This window comes from Alexandromys fortis, unplaced genomic scaffold (genome assembly GCF_014885135.2).
Source record: "Alexandromys fortis isolate MF-2015 unplaced genomic scaffold, M_Fortis_MF-2015_v1.1 scaffold_24, whole genome shotgun sequence".
Taxonomy (NCBI): domain Eukaryota; kingdom Metazoa; phylum Chordata; class Mammalia; order Rodentia; family Cricetidae; genus Alexandromys; species Alexandromys fortis.
This window is the reverse complement of record NW_026067906.1, coordinates 5,224,533-5,248,556: the sequence shown is the minus strand read 5'-3', so window position 1 is coordinate 5,248,556 and position 24,024 is coordinate 5,224,533. Positions and strand designations below refer to the sequence as shown.

The 24,024-nt window shown below is 34.0% G+C and overlaps 1 protein-coding gene across 9 annotated transcripts in view; it reads left to right on the top strand.

Moving 5' to 3' along the window:
* The window catches only part of Lrriq1 (leucine rich repeats and IQ motif containing 1), a 146,716-nt gene that overhangs the window by 70,790 nt on the left and 51,902 nt on the right, over positions 1-24,024 (top strand). For all 9 annotated transcript variants that reach the window (XM_050135597.1, XM_050135595.1, XM_050135596.1 and 6 more), the window contains one exon: positions 2,632-2,733. In XM_050135597.1, the coding sequence (XP_049991554.1) occupies positions 2,632-2,733 (102 nt within the window). The remainder of the gene's footprint in view (positions 1-2,631; positions 2,734-24,024) is intronic.

The window sequence follows — 24,024 nt, the reverse complement described above, 5'->3', positions numbered from 1 at the left end:
GGAAGAGACAAAAATCTTAAATAAATAAATAAATAAATTTAAAAAAAGGAAACAATGTTGGATCCAACCGTCTGCTCTGTCTGCCTGTTCTCTGCACAGCCTACTTTATTCTCTGAATGATTAAAGGTATTTTCCAGTAACTTAAATCATTTTAAAGTGTTGTCATTATGTGTGTTCAGCTTCATTTGCTTGTGGCAATTATTGAATGCCTACACTTATGTGAACATGTAATTTACACGCGCTGTGTTACCTCTCCTAGTCAAAGTCAATGTTGGAAAGACTTGACAAAGTGCATGACCAGTTTGCTTGTATCCGTGTAACTAGTAAAAGGTGGACATAGGATCTGGCCCACTGTACAATGTACACAAAATGATCCATAAGCTCTTCTCTTTACAGTATCCCTGTTTTCCCAGCTTCCCTGCTTGACTATGTGTTTTTTAAACTTCAACTGTTATTATTCATGGTGTTATTTCTAGGGAGTTTTGGCATCCATTTTTTCTCTTTTTTAATAATTTATTCAAATTCACTGTATGCACCTTGCTTGAAGGTGTCAGATCCCCTGAAACTGTAGTTTTTCTCATTTTAAATCACCATATATCAGTCTTCTTATCATTATTGCATTGCAATTAAAATGAACTTTTGAATCAGTTTAAGGTGATGCAGTCAACATGTTCTGAAACTAAAAGGATATTTATGGTGCAGTAGGGCTCCTCATATGCTCTTGGAAAATAAAATTATTTTCATGAGTATTTTTCAGACATGCACTCTAAATAGTTTCTGTATATTAAAGGATTGGCTCTGAATTAACAGTATGAAAGAAGTACGTACTAATGATGCCCCTGCTTCACATATGAATTTGTACAGAGCAAGAATGCTTGCTGCTTTTTCCAAGAAGGTTCCAGTCTTTTATCCATAATGTTTTATCCCTTGGAGTAAAAGCTAACCAATGATTAACCCATCTATCTATTTCCTATATTCAGAGTATTTTCCAAGGACATAAATTATTAGAAAATGTTATTATGATTTGCGCTGCCTTACGCTTGTTTGTGTCACGTATTGAGTGCCCACATGTCGGCAATGAGCATGATTGATTTTCAACCATTTTACCTTTTTGCATGGAAAGTCAGTACTGTTCACGTTGGGAAAAGACAAATTGGAAGAGCAGTGTGTTCACATTCATACAACTGGTAAAAGCTGATACTGCTATCTAACTCAGTTATATTGAATTGTAGCACCATCCTTCTGAAAGCAACATAGATCTAATAAGAGTGTGAGAAGAAAGAAGACTAAGAGAGTGGGAAGATGATTATGACCAACGACAGCAATGAGCAATTGAAATTATACTTTTCATTATTGACTTTTTTTTTTTAGATATCACTAGATATGTGGATGGCTTATCTAGCATCCTGCCTGTGCTGGAAAGTATCTGTATGTTTGTTATTGTTGCTAATTCCTAGAGAGTTTTTGTAGGAACTCCCAGTGATTATAATACCATAGGGTACAGATACCTCAGAAAGGAGCCAAACTCTGACTTACAGTTTCTGTAGACATGATCACAATAGTGTTTGTGAAACACGAAAAGGAGCTTTAATGGGTCTCAGTTGTGCTGGGAGACTACTGGGGATTGCCAGGTGACTCGGCATGGAGCAGCCTTCCACAGATGCTTTTCTTTCTCCTCTCGGTGTACAGTTTGAAACTTACTACTATAGCACTAAACTATTAGTGTGCTTTAGTGTCTTCAATTTTTAAAACGTTGACTCTTTGTTTGATTTAATTTTATTATACTAGACATTAATTAAGAATTCTTACTCTCCTAGACTTTTTTCCAAATAATTTAAGATAGGAGAAAAAAAAAAAAGTACCACCCTGAAAAGGTGGCTTTACCATACTAAAAGTGCTTAAATTTCCACAAGCTTTCATCCCTTGGTGCTTATATCCCTGTGTTTTCAGTCTTAGGCAAAAACCTCTAAATTCTGCAGGGCCAAAACCCATTTTTCACATCCCATACAATCATTTGTTGTTAATAAAAAATTCCAAGGCCCTACATTCACTGTGACTCACCCTGTAACTTGATAGAATAATACTATTTATAACTTTAAAATATAGAAAAAAATTAACTTTTAGGTTCTGAAAATACATTATTATAGAAGAGAAACCACCACTTTTTCATGATACGAAGATTTTCTAGCAAGCTGGTTTCTTGCTGTCTTGCTTCCATCGCACAGCTGTGTTCTCTGTATAGTTTAGGGAGGATGTAGTGAGTGTACCGTCCTGCCTGGTAATCAACTGCTTTTTCTAGTTTGAGGAGAAATACTAGGAAAGGAACTAAAATAACTGTAGCCTGACTCCCAAATATAAAGATGATGTCAAAAAATATATGTTCAAATTTTCACAATATTCTTAACATTTCTGACTTTCTACTAAAGGGGGGCCATAGGATTGATGATACTACTAAGAATATACAATTTCTGGGCACTTCTTTTTTACATTATCAAGTTTTTAAAGGCATTGGCAATTTCACAGAGACCCAATGGAATGTGTATTATTTCTAATAACAGCAAAAGGAAAAACATGTTCATATAAGAGAAGGAGTAACCAAGAGCTGGTCTTTCTTCTTCTTTTTTTCTCTAGAACCTTCTGTAAGATTAGCATTATTCAAAAAACACAAAAATGAAGTTCGTGTTACAAAATCGTCGAAGAGGTCACAGCTGAGGAGGGTCAGTTACTTTAAAGGTAAGGTTTAATGTAAGACACAGAAAGATTAAAATGTTCTGTAAAAATAGGAAAAAAAGGTGTTTGGGGCTGGAGAGATGGCTCAGTGGTTAAGAGCATTGCCTGCTCTTCCAAAGGTCCTGAGTTCAATTCCCGTCAACCACATGGTGGCTCACAACCATAGAGGTCTGGAGCCCTTTTCCGGCCTGCAGGCATACACACAGACAGAATATTGTATACATGATAAATAAATAAAATAAATATTTTAAAAAAGAAAAAAGGTGTTAAAACGTTTACAGCCCTCCTATGACCTAAAGTACACACATATATGTATGCATGTGTGTGTTTGTGTAAAATAGCCTCAAAGAATTAAATATATTTATCAAAATAAAAACCCTATTTACAATGCTAATACAAATGAAAACCCTATTTTCATTTGTGCTAGTGTTTATCTAGATTTTATGTGCCTTTGATTGTTGTATAACTAACCATGTAATAATGTATCATCAGTTTTAATATTGATATAAATTCTTAATGAGTATAAATTATAATAGCTTGAATTAGTGAGACTGACCACATGATATTCTGATACACTTATAGTATGTCAAATGTTGTTAAACAGTACAAATTATACTTTGTTATATTGAAAGCTTTCTTAGTTACTTTTAGAATGAAGGTTTTCACGTCCAGTTCACAGGTTTCCATTCTGACTTCACCATACCAAAGAATTAAATTCTCGTATCATTAAACAGGACCATAATGTGACTTACCAGTTTCATACCTATTTGTAGTACTAAAATTTTATTATTTATGCTACCCATACTTCCTGATAATTATTTATAACAGAGGGAAAAAGGCATGTACTTTTGAATGGAAAATAACTATTATCTTCTTATTTTTTATGTAATAAATCTTAAAAAGCATACATTATTGATAACGTGATCAAGAATGGGTTCATTGTGATTTACATTTTATTATGATTTGAAAGTCACTAAGTTATTTTGATGTAGAGTAACATATTCAAGTATGTATGACCAGAAGACATGACATCTAGAGTTTTCTTGGAAGTCTATAACAACAAGCAAATATTTTAAAAAATACATAAACATGTGTGGAAGGTGATTGAGATTATTGCTTAAATAGTTTATGGCATGTATATATGTATATGGTATTATCCATTATATTGTTTTAATGTTTGCAATTTTTCATGGTAAGACAATCTCAAAATTTAGTGTCCATTGAGGGTGTCAACTCAGTATTTGTACTGGAGAGATGACTCATTGGTTAACAGCAGAGGATACTCTTTAATAGGACCTGGATTCGAATCCAGCATCTACTTGGAGACTTGCAATTATCGGTGACTCCAGTTCTAGAGTATACAAAACACCTTCTAGCCTCCTCAGACACAAGGTACACACCAGGTACACAGACCACATGCAAGCAAAAATATCCATACACATAAAATTAAAAATAAAAACCTCAATACTTTAGGAAATACTGTAATAGAATTAAATTAGATTTCCAAAATTAAAACAAGCCTGGGCTTTCAAACAGCAGTCTATTTCCTGTTATTATTTTAGCTAGCAGTTCACCCTTTTCATAAGTAATAATAACAGTTGTGGTAAGATTATCATCAATTCTATCGATAACTTTCCTCTGTTAAATAAAGACATCCTTACTACAGAAAGTAAGTACCTAGAAGAAAGAGACATTTAATTTAGATGACTTGAACATTCAGAAAGAGCTCTATCCTAAAATGTTCCAGTGTATTCCCAGTTCCTACCCATGAGAGTGCATGTGAAGAGCATGTTTTGTTTTGTTTTTTTTTTAACTATGAACCAATACAAAATAGGCTAAGAAAAGATCACAGTAGGGACAGAAGACGTTTTATAGAGCACGGGGTTTGCACATAAGTTTTATCTGCATAATTGTATTTGTTTTTTTTCTTCCATGCAAAATGTGTTTGTTTTGGTGCTTTAAGATTTGTTTTGCAGTCCTCCTAAATATTTGGAACTTCCCTTATTATACTGAATGAGCATTATGGATAGATAGATAGATAGATAGATAGATAGATAGATAGATAGATGGATGGATGGATGGATGGATGGATGGATGGATGGATAGATAGATAGATAGATAGATAGATAGATAGATAGATAGATAGATAGATAATTTCCCAACTTGTGGGTATTAGTTATTGTGGTTATTCTAAGGTGTTTGATTTTAAGGAATGGGCTTTGACAAGAATGATTCTACATGAGAAAAATTTCCAATTAATATGCAAGCATTTGTCTCTTTAAAAAGACATATTAAAGATAAAATGCTAGTGTCAAGCCCAGTCTTTAGAATCAAATGCCTTAGGAGGACATTCTCTTTGGAGGGATACCTGACTCAGCTAGATATTGGGAAGAAGGCCTTGGTCTTACCTTGAAGTGAAGTGTCAGACTTTGTTGACTCCCCATGGGAATATTTACCCTTTCTTAGGTGTGGATGGAGGCATGGAGTGGAGGGAGAGGTAGAGTGGAAATAGGGGAGGGAGTGGATATAGGGATAGTTATGTAAAATGAGAAAAGATTATATTTAAAAAATTCTTAATTAAAAAAGGGGGAAAAAGTTAAAATTCCATGCTGTTGCCTGTGCTTCTCTGAACTCACCCTGCAACTAGACATACGTTTGCTGATGCAGAGGGAAGCTTAATTGAGCAGGCTGACCTGCTGAGCTGCCCAGTGATTGGTGCATTTTGAAACCAAGTCTTTTTTGAGATACAACTTGTATGTTATATGGAATATTTTAAGACAATTCAATTAATCTTACTGTTACATAACCAGCATTACCTTTTAGTTTTAGGACATTAAAACTTACTTTCGCTTAAGAAAAAAATGAAATAAAATTAATAGTCAGATTCTGAACCCCCCATGAGGGAAATCAAAATTAAATTTGCTATAGGTTTTAGATTAAATAACTCCATGTGGAATAATATCTCATGACTATGGTATGCCAGCATTGTTTTTTTAATTTCCTTATTATCTTCAAATTAGATCATAGTATTATTTGAATATTGATTCTATAATTCCAATTTATTTTATAGTAACATTGTAGGAGTTATAGAAAACCATTCTTTTTAAATTTTTCAGTCATGACCACGTGAAATATCATGAGTCTTGCAAATTGTATTAAATGCTGTTTCAGATATCAATAGACAAATGATGATATCCACGTGCGAAATGTGGTTACACCTGAGTAATATTTGATATGGAATTAATTATATTAAATAGCATGATGTAAAAATCTTACCATTTATCAGTCCATTTTTATAAAATACCTGTTTATATCAATTGCCACATTCGTGAAATGAAGAAAATGACTTTTCGTTAAACCTAGTCAAAGCAAGGCTTTAATCACGTCTCTATGCAGGTTACCCAGAAGTATGCCACGTGTCAGATATTATTTGATTCTTCCTCCAGGACTGCGGGCCTAAAATTATATAGATTTATACAGGGCTGCTTGCTTGTTTGATTGTTAGGTACCTCTCTTCATTTATCTCTGCTATCACATATAATTCTCACTTGGGTTTAAAAATCTAATCTTACCTTGAAGGTCAAAACTCTATATTCCTTTGAAAGGCTCTGATCAGTTAAGAATACTGAAGTCACCCTTCAGTGTTTGCTACTGACCTAAGAGGAGGCAGAGTTGCCGTTCTAAGTGTGGATGGCGCAAGTTGTCTAACACAGCTCAATTTAAAAAAGAAAATAAAAAGCTCTTTCAACTATCTGCTTTAATTATGTTCTATAAATAAATAGTAAATCAAAGCAAGCAAATTTAAATGTTTATAGTATCGCATTTATGAAACTGCTTTACAACGAGATTTACAGGTTCAAACAGTATAAAGCGATATATGAATGATCATGTCACTATCCTGGATAGTCCCTGCTGTAAGTTATTTTAGTCTTTTTAATGTTCATTGATAAATCATGATTATATAAAATTATCAGGAACAACATGAACTTTTGAATATGTATACCACATGGCATGATTAAATTTAACTAATCAGTCTGTATATTACTTCAACTACTTATAATTTCTATGGTGAAATATTTAAATTATTCCATTAACTATTCTGAAGTAAACAATGTGTCATTATCTTCTCTATTACCTTTGATGTATGTTGGGACTCAACACCTGCTTTTCCTGCCTAGGTCCTAATCAGCAATTTCTCATTCCTTCACTCTCCCTACCTTGACTTTTGGTACCTGTTTTTCTACTCTCTATGTTCATCAGTTCAACATGACTAGATTCCACTTAGAAATACATGGTATGTCTTTTGTGTTTTCTATGTCGCTTACAGTAATGTCCTTCGATTCCACTCATGTTGTCACAATAATCTAATCTCCTTCACCTTGTTTTATTTTGTTTTTGTTTTTCGAAGCAGGGTTTCTCTGTGTAGCTTTGGGGCCTGTCCTGGAACTAGCTATTGTAGACCAGGATGACATCGAACTCACAGAGATCCACCTGCCTCTGCCTTCCTAGTGCTGGGATTAAAGGTGTGCATGCGTCACCACAGCCCAACATCCTTCTTAAGACTGAATAATATTTCTTTGTATATGTATATGATATTTTCTTTACCCACTCATGTTTTATTAGACTCTGCAGTTATTGACATATTTTGGTGACTATGTTTAATGCAATAAACAGGGTCTTCCAGAGATGTGTCTAGCATTCTGTCTTCATTACTATTAGATAATTATCCAGTGCTGAGATTGATAAATCAAATGATACTTTGATATTTCTTGATCAAATGATACTTCTATATGCAGTTTTATGAGAAATTTCCATCATTCTTTAATTAATAGCTTGTGCTATTTTATATTCCTCTAACCATGTATATTTGTTCCTTTTTCTCTACATGATGGCTTTTTACCCTTTATGTTTATAATAAAATCCATCTAGCAAAAGTATACAATATTTCATTATGGTTTTTATTGTCCTTATGTTAGTGATTCTGAACATTTTCTCATATACAGTTTGGTCATTTGATTGTCCTTTTTATAGATGATGGATGGATAAGTAGATAGATGATAAACAGATAGTTGATAGAAAAATGATAGGTAAATAGATATATAGATAGAGGATACATAGATAGATAGATAGATAGATAGATAAAATTATGATATGTATATTAAACTTCTTTCTGTGTCATTGTTTTTCAGTTCCCTCCATACTTTTTAAAGTGGTTTCATTTTAATTTTTTTTGAAAAAACTATCCATTCCATATTGCATGTTCTTGGGACTTATGTGTGAAAATGAGGCTAACCATGAATGTGTGAGTTTACTTCTAAGTTTTATGACCCACTTCATTTGCTCATGTGTCTGTCTCCGTGCCAGCATTATGCTGCTTTGATGACAATCATTTTCTAATAAATTTTGAAATCTTTGGAATTTGATACCTTAAGCTTTGCTCTCTAAACTCATGATAGTCTTAGCTCTTTTGTGGTTCCATGCAAATTTAATAATTTTATTACATTTATGTGAAAAATAACCTTGAATTTTGATACAATTCCATTGAAGTTTTACAAAAGTCTTGCATGAAGATGTTGACAAGAAAAAATTTTCAGCCCTTGTGTGTTTGTAAATTTGTATATAAGAATTTTGTTGTTGTTACTTTTGTAAGTAACTTGTTGATTTAATTTCATTTTTAAGCTTTCATAAATACCTTTTATACATATGTAGAAACACTACTCACTTTTTGTTTTTTAGTGCACTACTGAATTTATATTTATATATTAGGAATTATATTTATATATTAGGATTTTTGTGGTAAAAGGGTATGTAAGACTATGATGTCAACAAATAAAGACAGTTACTTTTTTACACATTAGAATGCCTTTTCTATTTTTGTCTTGACTAATTCCTCTAGACAGAGCTACTAGTACCCTGTAGTCTGACTAGACATCAGTATCATTTGATCATAACAACTTGTATTTGAATTTTATTAGCTATTGTCTGTGTTTTCTTCAGGGGGCTAACTTCTGCTACTTTACTATTTTGTGTTTCATTTTATTTTTTTTATTTTTAAGGTTTATGTTTTTACTAGTTTTTAAATTATGTGCGTGGGGGTGTGTGCATGCATGTATTCATGTGTGTGTGCATGCATTTGTGCAACTGTGTGTACATGATGGTGTGTGTATCTATATGTGTGCAGATGCTTCCAGAGCTAAGGGTAAAGTGTTTCATCCTGAAGATGGAGTAAGAGGCACTTATGAGCCACTCAGTAATGGTACTTGAAACTGAACTTTAATCCTTTGAGAGATATGCTTAATCATAGTAATTAATTAGTATTCATAAAATTGATTGGAATTACACATAGTTTGGTGAACGCTAACAGTATGACCTAAGATCCTGTTTGCAAAGGATATAAATGCACATCATATTTACATGGTCCAAAACTAAAATTTTTGGCAACATTAATTGATTCTAAGTTAATGGCATTTTAACGCTTAAAATCTGAATTTATTATTAAAACTCCGAGTTTCCTCTCTTTCAGAGACTCTGATACATGTCTAATAACTGTGAGAAATCAATGATTTAGAGAATTTGAGAAGTGACTTGTCCAAAGTCATATCAAGAGTAAGAACCTGTAAGTGAGCTGATTTCTTCATAAAGCTAAATCTGGGAGAATCAAAACATAATGTATGCTTTGAAGAACAAGATTTCAGGGTACGCAATTTAGAATTACTGATAAAAATAAAAACTAATATATTAGGTAATGCAAAACTCTAGGAGATTAATGGTGTATTTCATTTTAATTCTTGCATCCTTGTTGGCACCAAAATAAAGGAAGAAGTAATTTTTCCCATCATTGCAATTAATATTTGATGTTTATCCTATAATTAGCTACTAATATTGACATTATGATAATGCTACATTTTTGAGAACCAAATCTCTTTGTCTTTGGATTCATGTTAATCAATGGCAATATTTTGATTCACATCTGTTCATTTTTGGGGTCCTCAGGAAGCTTCACACACAGTCCTAAAGTAAACAATGTATTTTTACTTCATTTCTGCTCATTTATATATAAACGACATTCCTTCCCTACCCTCATCTACTGAGCTTCTAAATTTGCTACTTCTAAAGCAAAAGAAAATTTATAATTTTAGTATTAGCCAGGGGGAAGAAATAAAGCTGGAAAAATTGGGTCTAGCCTGACAACTTTCTCAGGGAGAGAGTTTTAAGTCTCTGTTCGTCATTCCCTGGAATAATTTTACTTGATTTTAAAGTCAAGTTTTCTTACATCGCAGCATGGTGTTGTCATCACAAACATGAATCCTATTTGTCCTCTTATAAAATGGAAGATTTACAGATACCATATGTTCCTCTATGCCATAAATGCTTAAATATTTTGTATTAACTTTTCAAGTAATGAAGACATTTGAAAAACTTTAATTTCTATAATTTTTAACTTCAGAGCATCCTAATCAAACCATCGTCTTTTGTGGTATTTTTTGCTTCATGATTACAAGCATTTTCTTTTTCTTTCTCCGTTTTAATGACAGGTTGGAGCACAAAATCATATTGTGCAGATTGTTTTAGAGTAGGTTTTGTGTTTCTATAGCTGTATATAAAATACTTGCTAATAGTGTGCAGTGTTTATATATTAAGAGTTAACAGAGATTTGCTAACATTTATATTGACTAGCATTTAGCCACAGGGAATGTAGAGACAACGAGATTCTGACAGCATCCTGCTAAGAGATGTCTGTAGTCTTGTTTTTGCGGAGTAAAATACATTATTAATCAGACTAGACAGGGCTACAAAGATTTAGAAAATATAGTTTGTCAGTAGCTTGGTTTCCTATAATTGCTATAATTTGAATTACTGTATTCTTACCACATTGTGAATATCTTATATCATCTCTAGTATTCAATGATGTTAGTTGTTGAGCTCAATGCCTTAGAGCCATGAAGACACATGTATCATTGACTCCCTATGTGTATAAAAGACAAGAATTGTGTTCACATGCAACATGACATGACAATACTAAATGTATGCCTTTAAAGAAAATAATTTTTAAATTTTTGATGAGAAAATAAAGTATCTTTCATCATACAAAGTCTGACGTTTTGGAGCCCATTCCATATGAATGGATATCTTGCTCAGTCTACATACAAGAAGGAGTGCCTTGATCCTGCCTCCAGTGATTTGACATACTTTGTTGACTCCCCATGGGAGGCCTTAATCTCTCTGATTAGTGGATGGGAAGTAGGCAAGGGAAGCAGGGGGGAGTGGAAGGAGGGGCAAGAGAGGAAACTGATATTGGTATGTAAAAATTTTTTTAAAAATGTTAAGAAAATAAAATAAAGCTAGGCAGTGGTGGCACACACCTTTAATCCCAGCACTCAGGAAGCAGAGGCAGACAGATAGATCTCTGTGAGTTCAAGGCCAGCCTAGTCTACAAGAACTATTTCCAGGACATCCAGGGCTGTTAAACAGAGAAATTCTGACTCAAATACCAGATAGATAGATAGATAGATAGATAGATAGATAGATAGATAGATAGATAGATAACAAGGTCTATCCCATCCAGTTCCTGGCAAGTATTACCTTCTTGGAAAGGAAAGAAAGAAAAGAGGCAGTGTGGGAAGGAGACATGAAAATGGGGCAGGGAGAAGGAGGGAAGGAAATGAGAGGAGAAGAGAGGAAAGGAACAAATGATAACTTTGACCCACTGGCTCAGGAATCTGCATGCTTGTTTTCCAACTTGTGGTGCTGTTTGGGGAGGTTGTGGAATATTTGGGATGTGGATTCTTGCTGGAGCATGTCATAGAGAGTGGACTTTGAGTGGACCTAATAGTATTATTCTGCTAAATTGACTCCTATATTCTTATCATTATACTCACGTGTATATTCATGTTTCGCCTAATTAGAGAAGGTTCTCCTTTGTTTTATTTTCAGTTAAAATATAATTACATCACTTGTTCCTTTCCCTTTTCCTTCATCCAACACATCCATATTACCCCTCTTTTAACCCCACCATTTCTGTTTCACTCTCTCTCAGGTTTATGACTTCTTTTTCTTTTTCTGTGCTTATTTTTTACACATACACATATATGTGTCTGTATATATATATATATGTGTGTGTTTAATATATATATGTATATATATATATATATATATAACAACTATATCAGAGAAGCTTCTTTTGCAGTAGGTAGTAATACAGAGAAGCAAAAGTAGCCAGCATACAGAAAATAGGAGACTGTGGAGTTCTCGGTTCTAAATGGAGTACACAACCCCTCGTTCTGAGGCACTGGGATCATCATGTAAGAAAACCCCAAAAGATAAAAGTTTTGCAAAATAATTAGGATAGAATTTTATAAGACAAACTAAACACAGATTGCTGGTAATGGAGTTAGTTCTTTGGCAGAAGAGAAACACATGATAGTGAGAATCATATATAATAAATATCTAAATGTATGAAAATAAAACTACATAGTATTCTATGAAAGAAATGTAAGGAAAACCAAATGTGAATGAAGGCAGACATCACAAAATAATCCCACACCAGTTCAGAATTATGAATAACAAAGTGTTATTTATTTAAGGTAAACTTACAGATCACTGTCCTAGATAACAGTCCTCTTTGCAAACAGGAACAGAGTCTAGCAACTGGAAGTGAGAGCCGAAAGTAAGAGAGAAAAGCACATAATTTTCAGCTGCATTTACAGTATAAGAGACCATGCCCAAGTGGGCTGGTATTTTAAATTCTTTTGACTGAAGGAGCAGAATACAGGATTAAGGAAGAAATGATCATTTGAGCAGAATTTGATGTAGGCGAAGGCAAGACTTGAGCAGAATTTAAAGATTAGGCTTAAGAAGGAGGGAAAAAATTGAGTAATACAAATAAAGACATGGACATATTAAAAGACCTTAAAATTGGATGTTGTTGAGGTCATTAAAAAAAAATAACCTGGTATGAGCAGGAGAAAGTTTGGCATACAACTAGATACCATGGCAGGGGCAAGGCAATGGTAGCCCAACCTTTGTAGTCTACTTTGAGAATTTAGCTTACTATACTCCAAAACCAAAAGGAATTATAAGACTTCAAGCAGAAGATGAGATACTCAAGTTTGCAATTAAAGATGTGGTATGATGATAAATTGTAAGAACAATGCAAGAAGGAACGTGGTAATATCAGTTAGAAGGTAATGGCAGTTGGAGATGTTACCCTAGAACTGATGAGAAAGAGGAGGAAACATGGAGATGGAGCAGGCCTATTCACTTTGCATGTACATTTGGAGAAAATTGCAATGTCACCCTCACAGTACATGTATGATATAAGGTCATCACTTATCATCATATGTAATAAACAGTAAGGACAGTAGTCATTATGTGTATTGCATTATAGTTCCAAATTTTTCTATAACTTTACTTGCTCTTCACTTAGTAAACAATGCCTCATTTTTTTGTTCCCTATCTGGCAATAAGTGATCTTTCCTTTCCGTGCTTAAAAATTTGTCTTTGCTTTACACTTTTTCAGATTTACAGTACTGTAACAAAATATCTAAAACTGGCCAGGTGATGGTGGTAGGCACGCTTTTAACCCCAGCACTTTGGAGGCAGAGGCAGGCAAAACTCAATGAGTTCGAGGGCAGCCTGGTCCACAAAGCAAGCAGACTCTTACGGAAACCCTGTCTCAAAAAACAATACAAACAATCTAAAGTTAGGGACTTGCAAAGTAAAAGTGTTGGAGATTGAAAGTCTGATGTGTTCTCACCTTTTCAACTTCCACTGAGATCCTTCTGACAAATGATACCATGCTATCGTGGGAGGTATGTGAAGACAGAGGAAATCAAAAGCCAGAAATGACCAATCCTACTTTTTTGTAACTTCCAAGTCTTGTAGAAAGTAGTTGATTCTGAAGGATTCTGAAGGAAATCGTTAATCCTTTCATGGATTAACATTATCTCTATGACGTCCAACTTCATTCTGCATCCATTCATAGAGTCCAGCCCCGGTTATGTCTCAAAAGGTGATTTCATGGGCAGCAACCCACATACAATATCATGAGGAGCAAACCCCGTGCATAAAGGTTCTATCTGGGAATCCTTATAGACAAGTGATTCTCTCCCAGAATTGTGGTCATAGGTGACCATAACCAAGCCTCTCATATTCATCCTTTCCCCTTTAACATTTCATACATATTTTCAAGCCTGATATATCTACTGTGAAGTGCCTTTCTGTACTCTAGACCTGCTTGATCCTTTGTATTACATCTTTGTTAAAAGTATCATTAAATCATTTATTTACTTTTTCTGGAAAAAATTAAATCATTCTTATTTAAATGTAACGACCGCCACCTTATATCACATTGTCTTGAAACAGCCTGTTTTCATCCTAAAATCTATACATCTGTCTTGCATAAACTATTATCTATATTTCTACTGCTATGTCTTTCTAAACCATAGTTCTTGTTTTATTTTCCCTCTTGTCTTTTTTTTTTTTTTTGCTTGTTTTAAGACAGAGTGTCACTACATTACTTAGCATTGCCTCATACACAATCTTCCTGCCACAGCCTCCAAATTGCTAGGATAAAATGCAATCCTGGCATTCCTCCCCTACTAAAACCATAATCTTGCCTACAGCTGGCCATCACTGAAAACTGTTTAAACTCCAGTTCCTCTAGTAAAAAATCCCAAGTCTTTAGAATGCAATGCCCTTGGTTTCCTGTTTGCAAACTTCTTTTCCATTTTGACTTCATAACATTCTTCCCCATCCTGAAATAGATTCTGAGAACACCAGACTTTAATATTTCTTCAAATGTTAATAAACTAGTTGTTCTTTTTTTTAAAAAAAAAATTCTCACTTCATTCTTTTACATTTTTCAGAAATGCCCTTCTTCAGTCTTCCGTATCAATTGTCCTTTCTCTTCACAGTTCAAATAAATAAAATTTCCTTTCTCAGTCATTCCTAATTCAGCCAACCTTATACTTGATTCTACACTTACCTGTGCTATTAACGGTCTTCTCCGGATTGCTATTCTTTCAAGTTCAGGAATTAAATTTTGGCCATATGCCTGAAACCTCGTGCCCTTAGGACTCACTAACTGTATTGGCTTCATTTATACTAGGCACTCAAGAACTGTTTGGTGGATTACTATACATTTCGGACTTCAAAAGAAAAAAAACAACTTTGGTTCCTTAGCAAACTCTTCCTGTCAATTGCTAGTCCTCAAATTCAGATACTGACCCGTTCCCAACTTAAACTTTTTAACATGTTCAGGGTTCACGTTCAAGTTGTACGTTCTACTCTCAGTCACCCTGAGATCAATTTAGCAAACTTCATAATGCATTCAAAGTTATGCTCATGGACCCTAGCCAACTGTGTTGATCTTAAAAACCTTAGTATACATATCATTCCTTCATTTTTAGTGTTTCTTCAATTTACAAACATTACCTGAAAGAATGAAATTAAACATATTATCGATATACATCCTAAGTGTCAGAAAAAGCTAAATGACTGGCGTGTTTCTAGAGATTCCATAGTGCTTTGGGGAAACTTTGGGATCATATGTTTTATCCTAAGGCTGCGCTTCCATCTATAAGGTATTTCTACATTCTTGTTTTATTTTAAGAAATAAAAATAAAAGAGCCAAAAATAGTCCAAAAATTAGGTTGTGGACTCCGGACTCTTAAATTTAAATCCAGCGTTTGCTCCTTAGCATTTCTGTGTCTGCTTTCTAGTTTTAACATAAATAAACGTTAGAGAAATAATGTATAATTTGGAGCTCAGCAAATGAATTAGTACACATAAAACACTGGAACTACTTTTAGCTCTTGCCAGTATCAAAACCAGTAGCCATTTGCAATAAGATTATATTTAGAATTTAATTCTATTACAGTAACTGGATACATTTTGATGTATTTCATCTTGAATGTAGTTTGCATAAGTAGGTGGTATGTGGTGAGACGTGTATTATTCTGCTTAGGGAATTATTCTTAAGCGCAAAGGAATTTTCCAGGTTCTGGCAAATGGGTGAGATGCCGAATCCAGTCAGTGATCCATTCTACTTAAAAACCTACCTGAATAAATTTAATAAACTCCCTTAATCCAGATTTTTCAAGGTGATGTCAATCAATCAATCAGTCACACTTCTGGCATTAACCTACCACTCCCGTTTATATGTTGTCCCTGGTTATTTCTTCTCTTTGCCCGGTACAGGGTCCTGAACTTAGGTAGCCCACTGAAGCATGAACAAAAGAAGAATCTGATATCTCCAAACATTCCAGTCATAAATCTAATTACAGAAATTAACTTAGTTTTTATCCTTCACTTAGCGATAAAATATTTTGATTCAGATATTGATATGTGTTTCATAAAGATAAAATTTGCATTGCCATTTTATTCAGACACAGAGAAAAGCTCACACACCTAGGACTCCTCAGCACATAGAGTTAATTGATTTCCAGTGCTTCTTACGATTCTAGCACTTAACATTTAAAAACATTTTTAAGTTGTTTATCAATATGAGAAATAATAATCACTTGAAGCTTGCTAAACAATATACTATGGATTTTTATCTAGTGCCATAAACTGTATATGAGATTCTTTTTCTCTTTTATGGGAAAAAAATTATGTGAAACACCTTCTGGAAATTTATTAAATGGACTTCTATCACAAGGAATGCTTAAACTTAATTTTAAGAAACTAAACTACATTTACTATATGGTTAGCATTTTTATCACAACCAAAGGGTAAATCAAAGTTGCAAGTTTCTTTAAACAATATGAATAAATGAATGTAAAGCTTATGTCCAAATTGTCTTGTGTTTGTGGTGGTGTGTAACTTAAACTGCTCTCCAATGATTGTGCCCATCCCCACCCTGTCTTCACAGATACACATCTGCTCATCTTTCTGTCTGATGAAGAACATTTTATAATTGGTATATAATGCCAAACTGGAATTTCCACCTCTTAACATATTTTCCTCTATCGAAGTCTGTAATGAAACTAAGCTTTTATATTAAAAAGCCTTTATTTTTTAACTATGATTCAGTTATGTTAGTATAAAAATATATATTATGTTATTAAATATGATATTATGTTGTTATATGTTGGCAGCAAATACATTTGAAATTAATGTATAAAATATTTTAAATAACTCATGATTATAATTCTATTTTTATCAGAATACAGTGTCTGAATATGTCCTCACAATGCTATAATGGCATCACATTTTATAATGTTTCTTTAAAAAAAAAGAAAGTCATTTATTAAAACCTATACCCATGTTCAGTAATTCATGTAGCCATCTTGAAATTTAAAAGCTGCACATCAAACACCTGACTTATTTGTCTCACTGATAAGAAGAAAACTTGAAGAATAAAAACAATGATTGGGATGGTTGCTACAGCACTAGAAGAATAGACCTTTTATGGGATTTTATTTGACTATCAGCTGAAATTGTGTGTGCCAAGATGTAGGTTAGTTGAAACCCCCTACAAACCGAGCTTACGGAAACAGAAACTAACCCTTCTAACATCGTGTTTTTCAATACATCACAAGAATGCCTTTCTCCAAAGAGTGTAAGATCTGTATCTTGCGATGTGATGAAATGTTCTTTTTTAATTCTATAGAAGAGGAGAAATATCTTTCTTAAAATTCAAAATCATGTAGCTAATGTGAGCACACACAATAAAGCCCTGCACACTGAAATATTTTCTCATTTTTTAAGGGAATTAATGTCTCCCCACCAACCCTTTAACATGTAAAATGAGTAAGTTACTTGTGTCCAGTACATCCAAAAAAGAGCCAGGATAAAATAAACATAAGGGGTTGGATATCTTGGAAAAAATCTGTCATGGGTTTGGGTTAATCATCTCCAGAAGAAATTCAACTTGATGCCTGAAATGTAAGACTTCTTGGAGAAAGCAGAAAGGCCTGAGGCAGTGTTGATCTGAAAGAGTGCTCTCCGTGGGTCAGGTCTGCTCTGCTGGCAGAGTGCAAAACCAGTTCATAACCAAGGCCTCTGAAGAGCTGTAAAAGACTGCAGGGGCCTTCCAGTGCATGCACTCCAGCTTTGGTTACGGAGTTTTAATAGCCTGGTTTCTTATTATAAGATAAAACTTAAAAATAAAATCCGTGCTTAGTTTTCCAACCTTCTGTCTATCAGTGATAGAACTGCTGGCCTCCGATATCGTGGAGCAAAGCAATAGGGATAATTCTGAATTCCAGCAAAGAGAGTTAGATGTATTTGTGACTAGGTCCCATGTTCATTTCATGCAGTATCAGGTCATAAGTCCTACCTAGGCTTTTGGGCATTTTGGACATGTCATCACTTTGGCTTGGTTGTCTTTCTTCCCCAACCATATGGGTATAAAACATACCTTTTTGATCCATGAGACTTTATTGTATCAAATTTGATTACTGCTTTAAAAAGTAATCATTTTTATTACCAAGAATTGTTTGCTCTTCAGGAAAAATTGTCAAGTATGGTGTAATTCTTTTTAAATCTTTACTCTCCGTTCCCCCAACTTCCTCTTGTTCCCCCTTTTTCATCATCAGAAATATAGATTTAATTGAAATAGTATCAGGCAGTTATAAAAACAGAAGAGAACTTACCACGTGCATGATCTTAACAAAAAGAATACAGGAACAATATGGGATCTTATCCTTTATTATGATAATAAAATGGGTTGCTTAAATTACCCGTGTTTGCAAACTATTTAGAAAAAAAAGAACATAAAGAAATAATGTTAGTTCCTCATTTTACACTTCAATTTTCATTGCTAGAATCTACCAAAAGAGTTAAATTTAAGTATTTTTAATCAAAATAACCAGACCTGCTCCAAAGTTCACTGCTTTTGTAGACTTATGTGGCTTTTGCTGACACTCTCATGAAATCTGCTAATCCTAGATTTTCCCTAATATTGCAATAATCATAGAGGTGTAGGTTGTCTAGATCAGGTAAAGAAACAACAATCTTGGCAATGTCGAAGTCAATCATTTGAATGAATAGAGTCCACTTAGGACTATTTGAAATGCTGAAGCATTTCAAATCCTTTTCCATTTGACCACTGGATGACCTGATAACTATTTCCTGTCCCTCAGTAAGGTTGTGACCCAGGTCTAAGAGTGCGAAACCCGGATAATTTTAGAAACCAATCAGATGCCATAGCATGAGAGAAGAGAGTTTCACTAAATTCTTTCAAAAGGAAATAATGTATCTTAAATACAAAGGTATAAAAATAAAGTGTGTTACCTCTTTGTTCTGACCATATTAAAACTGTCTAGATAGTGATGCTCTTGTCATGGGGGATTAAAAATCAGCAGCTTTTTTCTGAAACAAAAACTTGCATCCAATTTCTCATTTCCCTTCTATTCACATAGTTTAAATATTTTAGAAACGCCCTCTATGGAACAACATTGCTATTATAATAATTTACCATTAAACTCGCAAACAAGTTATACTAACGTAAGCTGAATTGTGTATACCAATAGATACATACATGTGTGCAGCATTTATACCTGTGGAAAGACAGAACAAGAACAAAGGGAAAATCTTGCCTCTGCCCCAGAGCAGGCAGGCATGTGCCTAGCTGCCTTCTGATCTGTTAAAACAGCTCAGACAATTGAATTAAGGGGAGGAAGACTTTTACATGTGCATTTTGCTGATCTGAAAATGTAATTGACCATAGTTTGCTTTGATAATTTTTTTTCCTTTTCCAAAACTTGGATGTGAAATATAGTGTTATGAAATGTTAATTGTTTTAATGAGGTCAAGAAGTGTTTCCTTAAAATAACAATTTTATGTTTAACATAGGGTTGATGTTTCCCCTCCTTGGAAAGATAATGAAGTCATAGATTACAAATATATTAGAACTAAATTTTTAAAGTAAGATATGAAAATGTGTATGTTGAGAAGTTGTTGAAATTGACATTAACCTTAAGCAGTGTAAGCTGTAATTTACACTTTTATCAAGAATGACATAATTTATCAGACAACAAATTCTCAGTTTTTCTCTAACATATTCTAAAAGAATGCTTTAAAAATAGACAAATTCTCACTATAAAGATGACCAATGCATTTTAGAGTGTAGCATATTACTCCCAAGGTCCACACGTTTTTACCTGGTAATATACTAACTGAAAAGTCATGAAAAATAAATAAGTTCAGTGTATTGAGTTGAATGCTGATATATTACCAGTGTATTTATGATATCATAATTGGGTTTATTGTCAGCTTCATTTGGAACTGTACATGGAATTGTACTTACTTATGTTGAATTTAAATGTTAAATTTAAAGGCATTTAAAAGCAAGATGAAAATAATTATCAAGTTTATTAGATCATCGTATGACTTTGACTTTCTTAATTTTTGAACAAATGAAATTCCACAGAAAATAATTTTTCTAGACATTATTTGTGAAAACTATGTAGAATTAAGAATATACATTCAGATTCATAAATTTAAGCTTTAGATATTGAAAATACCTCCATAATCAAAATTGTATCATCATGTGGATACTTTAAATATTTACTACTAAATTTAAAATAATGTTACCTAGGTGTTCAAGAAAATAAAATTAAAAATTAATAAAATTCAAATTGCTCATTGTATATTATAAACAAATATAATGCAATATAAATCTCCTGTAAATTTGAAGGGAAGTCCATTCAATGTTATATTATTACTATTTAATTTGAGTAACGTTTAAGGCACAAAAATATAAATATTTTTCGATATACTAAATGCTATTTATATATTTTATAGTTTTTCAAAAAAAAATACTGTTTGAGATTCAGTTCCTTATTAGTAAAACACATTCAATGACACATGGGTTTTGAATTATTTAATTTGGACATGCATTTATTTTCCTATTATTTTAAATATAATGCAATTAAGTATGATGTACTAAATTATTAGCTTTAACTTATTTATATTATCAATGTAACAGAATTTTAAAACATTTCAGAACAAATGACACTGATACAATTCAGTGACAAATGCAGACATTGAAATGAAATATTTTGCTTGGTTATAAGAGTTTAGGATGGACAACAGGAATTCTTGAAGCATCTACTTGGGCAAAACAAAGTTTCAGTTGTAAGATTAAAAAAAAAAAAACTGTGAGGAATTAAGTCTATAAAGTAAATCTTAAGTACCAGGAAAAGAATTCAGATGTAACCTGTAGATGACCTGGACCTGTTTGTTCAGATGACAGTTCTAGAAGTATACAGGGAATATTCCCATTTAACACAATTAGTTGCTGCAAGCCTTGACCTCAGTGACTGTCATGAGCCTGATCTGAATTGGCCCATTCTGTGATATGGTGACATTGCTTCTGTTGCCTCGATTGTGACCTCTGATTGCACAGTACCCTTGAGAGTTCCCCATAACAAGCGTAACTCCTAGTTCTTAGCCAGGAAGGCTGCCCAGCCTGCCTAGATTTGTGTAAATTCCATATGCTACCTCTCTGGCAGGCCCATACTATTGTTATTTTTTGTGTACATCTGTTTGAGAACTTTCATAGCAACACTTCACTGGTAATGAATTATGCACTGATTACTTTCTCTAATACGTCTCTACTCATTATTTCTTAGAGAAAATACTCAGTTTCCAAGACATGTGTTTGTTTTTGCATATTTTTTTCTTACCTGTTTTTTTTCCCTGAATCAAAGAAAAAGGCCCTACATCCTAGGTTGTATCTAGGTAACAGAGTTGGTGTCAAAAGGTATGATGGCATCATTTCATAAGAATGACTAGATAAAACAAATACAGAGCCATCTTTCAGACTCATCACTGTCACCATAGGCTGATTCCTCCACCTTTGGCCTCCATTTTATAACTAAAAATGAGAAATACCATTTAGAATTTCTATTAGAATTAAATGAAATGGCTGCAATGAACATAATATGTTACAGCATTCTGAAATACATTTTCTTTGTCGGTAGCATTGTGCTTTTGTTTTTCTTTTTGAGATTCTTCATATAAGTACTATGTTTACATCATTTCTATTCCTCCATTTCCCCTCCAACTCTTCCTGTGTTCTCCAACCCCCTCTCAAATTCATGATCTCCTATTGTTTAAATATTATTGTCAAATGCACACACACATACACACACTCACGCACACACCTATATAAATACAGTATATCACATCCATTTATTATTATTACTCAGATACATATGCATTGAGGGATGTGCACTTGGTGTTAGACAACAAACCAATACAAATCTTGACTTTGTGGAAAACATATTCTCTCTCTTTTCCATTAATTACCTGTAGCTCTTCATCGAGTAGGGCTCTAAGAAGATTTTCTTCCATCCATACTGGAATGTCAATGGGTGGTGTCTGTGTGGATCAGATTTAGCTGACCATATTGATAGAATTCTATGGGTGTGGCTTTTCTGTCATATATAGAAAACACTATCTAACAGCCAATGTCCTGCTCCTCTGGAGTTTATAATTTTTATGTCCTATTTTCTACAATGTTTCCTGAGCATTAGTATAGCCGCTGCGCTATAGATGTAATAACTGGTGCAGGATGCACCCATTACTGTTTTTCTCTTTATTTCGATCAGTTGTGGTTTTCTGTAATGTAATCAAAATTTATATTTTAACAGAAAGCCTCTTCTTTCCACATGAAATATTTTCGACACTTCAAGGCAGTATACAGCAGCAATAGTCTAGGAAGTGGATCTGATCACTTAAGTCACTTAGTAATCATTAGAGTCCATTTGCAAACCTTCCTGTGGCTTTACAGAGCGCAGCTGACAGTGTGATTTGACAAAGAAGAGCCTCTCTTCTGTATCCTTTGATTCGTTACTCTTAGGACTAACAACACTGTATGTTGGGTTTATCAAGCACTAAATTTTCCTGCAGCATCTACTAAGTAATTTTTCCCAGGTGCCGTTATGAGTTCAGGACCCTGTTGACTCACAGCAAGTAACAGGTGCTCAGTAAAGCTAAAGCAGTTCTTAGAAAAGGCACTGAAATCATGATCAAAATTCCAAGGTCATAGTTTTTATTATAGGTAATTTGATGTGCTGATGAAAGTTTTTTTATAATTAGACTGCGTTGAAATAATAGTATGCTAAAGAAAATATTTGAATTTAAAAACTGATTACTGTGTAAGAGTTTTTTATGATGTAACTTATTTTTATGTTACTAATTGAATTTTTAAATACAAAATACCCTATAGTTTTTCCTCCCCCAGATCCTCCTCCCCTGCCCACCAAAATCCACATTCTTTATTCTCTTTCTCATCTGTGTCCCACACTGATTAAACCCCAGGTGAGGCCAGCAGCTCCTTGTTGATTGTGGAACCCCAAACTAAAAAGACATGGAGGTATCAACTGTGTCCTCCACCAATGAAGCCCCGGTGGAGGTTGCAGATGGAGGGCCCCAGACTTTGTGATAGGGGTGGCGGAGGAGAACCACAATCAACCACAGCCCACCAGGCACCAAAGACTCCAGGGAATCCGGTACCATCATACCAATAGCTGCCAGAGGTTTCTAGACCTGGGCACAGGGGAGAGGAAAGACAACTTAACCATTCCTTGTGGCTGGGGCGGGTAATAGTCAACCAAGCACCACCTGCGAGCCCCTCTCCCTTTATAGTGTGCAGCTGTGCATCTTTATATGCGCTACTATCTGCTGTAGGAGGAAGTTTCCCTGATGATGGCTAACAAGGCACTGATCTATAAGTCTAGAAGACCAAGGTACAATGTCATGTTATTACTACCAGAATGGTAGAGGGTATACCAACACACCATGGAGATTTGAAATCCAGAGTTTGTTTTAGTTTTGTCTTGCTAGTACACCTTGTTTTTCTTTCTTCAAAATCCTATCTGTAAACTGGGCGGTGGTGGTGCACGCCTTTAATCCCAGCACTTGGGAGGCAGAGACAAGCAGATCTTTGTGAGTTCGAGGCCAGCCTGGTATACAAGAGCTAGTTCCAGGACAGGAACCAAAAGCTATGGAGAAACCCTGTCTCGAAAAATCAAAAAAAAAAAAAATCCTATCTGTAAACCACCAGTGGTTTTGTTTTTAACTTTCTCTGTAATTGTGCCTTTTTAAGAGCATAATATAGTTGGATTTATACAGCATACAGATTTTCAAGATTGTCTTCTTTCACTTACTGCTATATATTTAATATTCATTTGTATTTGTGACATCATAGCTCCTTTTTTCCAACACAATATTTTTATTGATTATTTTAGAGTTTCATCCAATGCACCCTGATCACAGTCACTTTCCATCCCTCCCAGGTCCATCATCTCATCCTGTGCCCTCCCCTGAAATATATATATA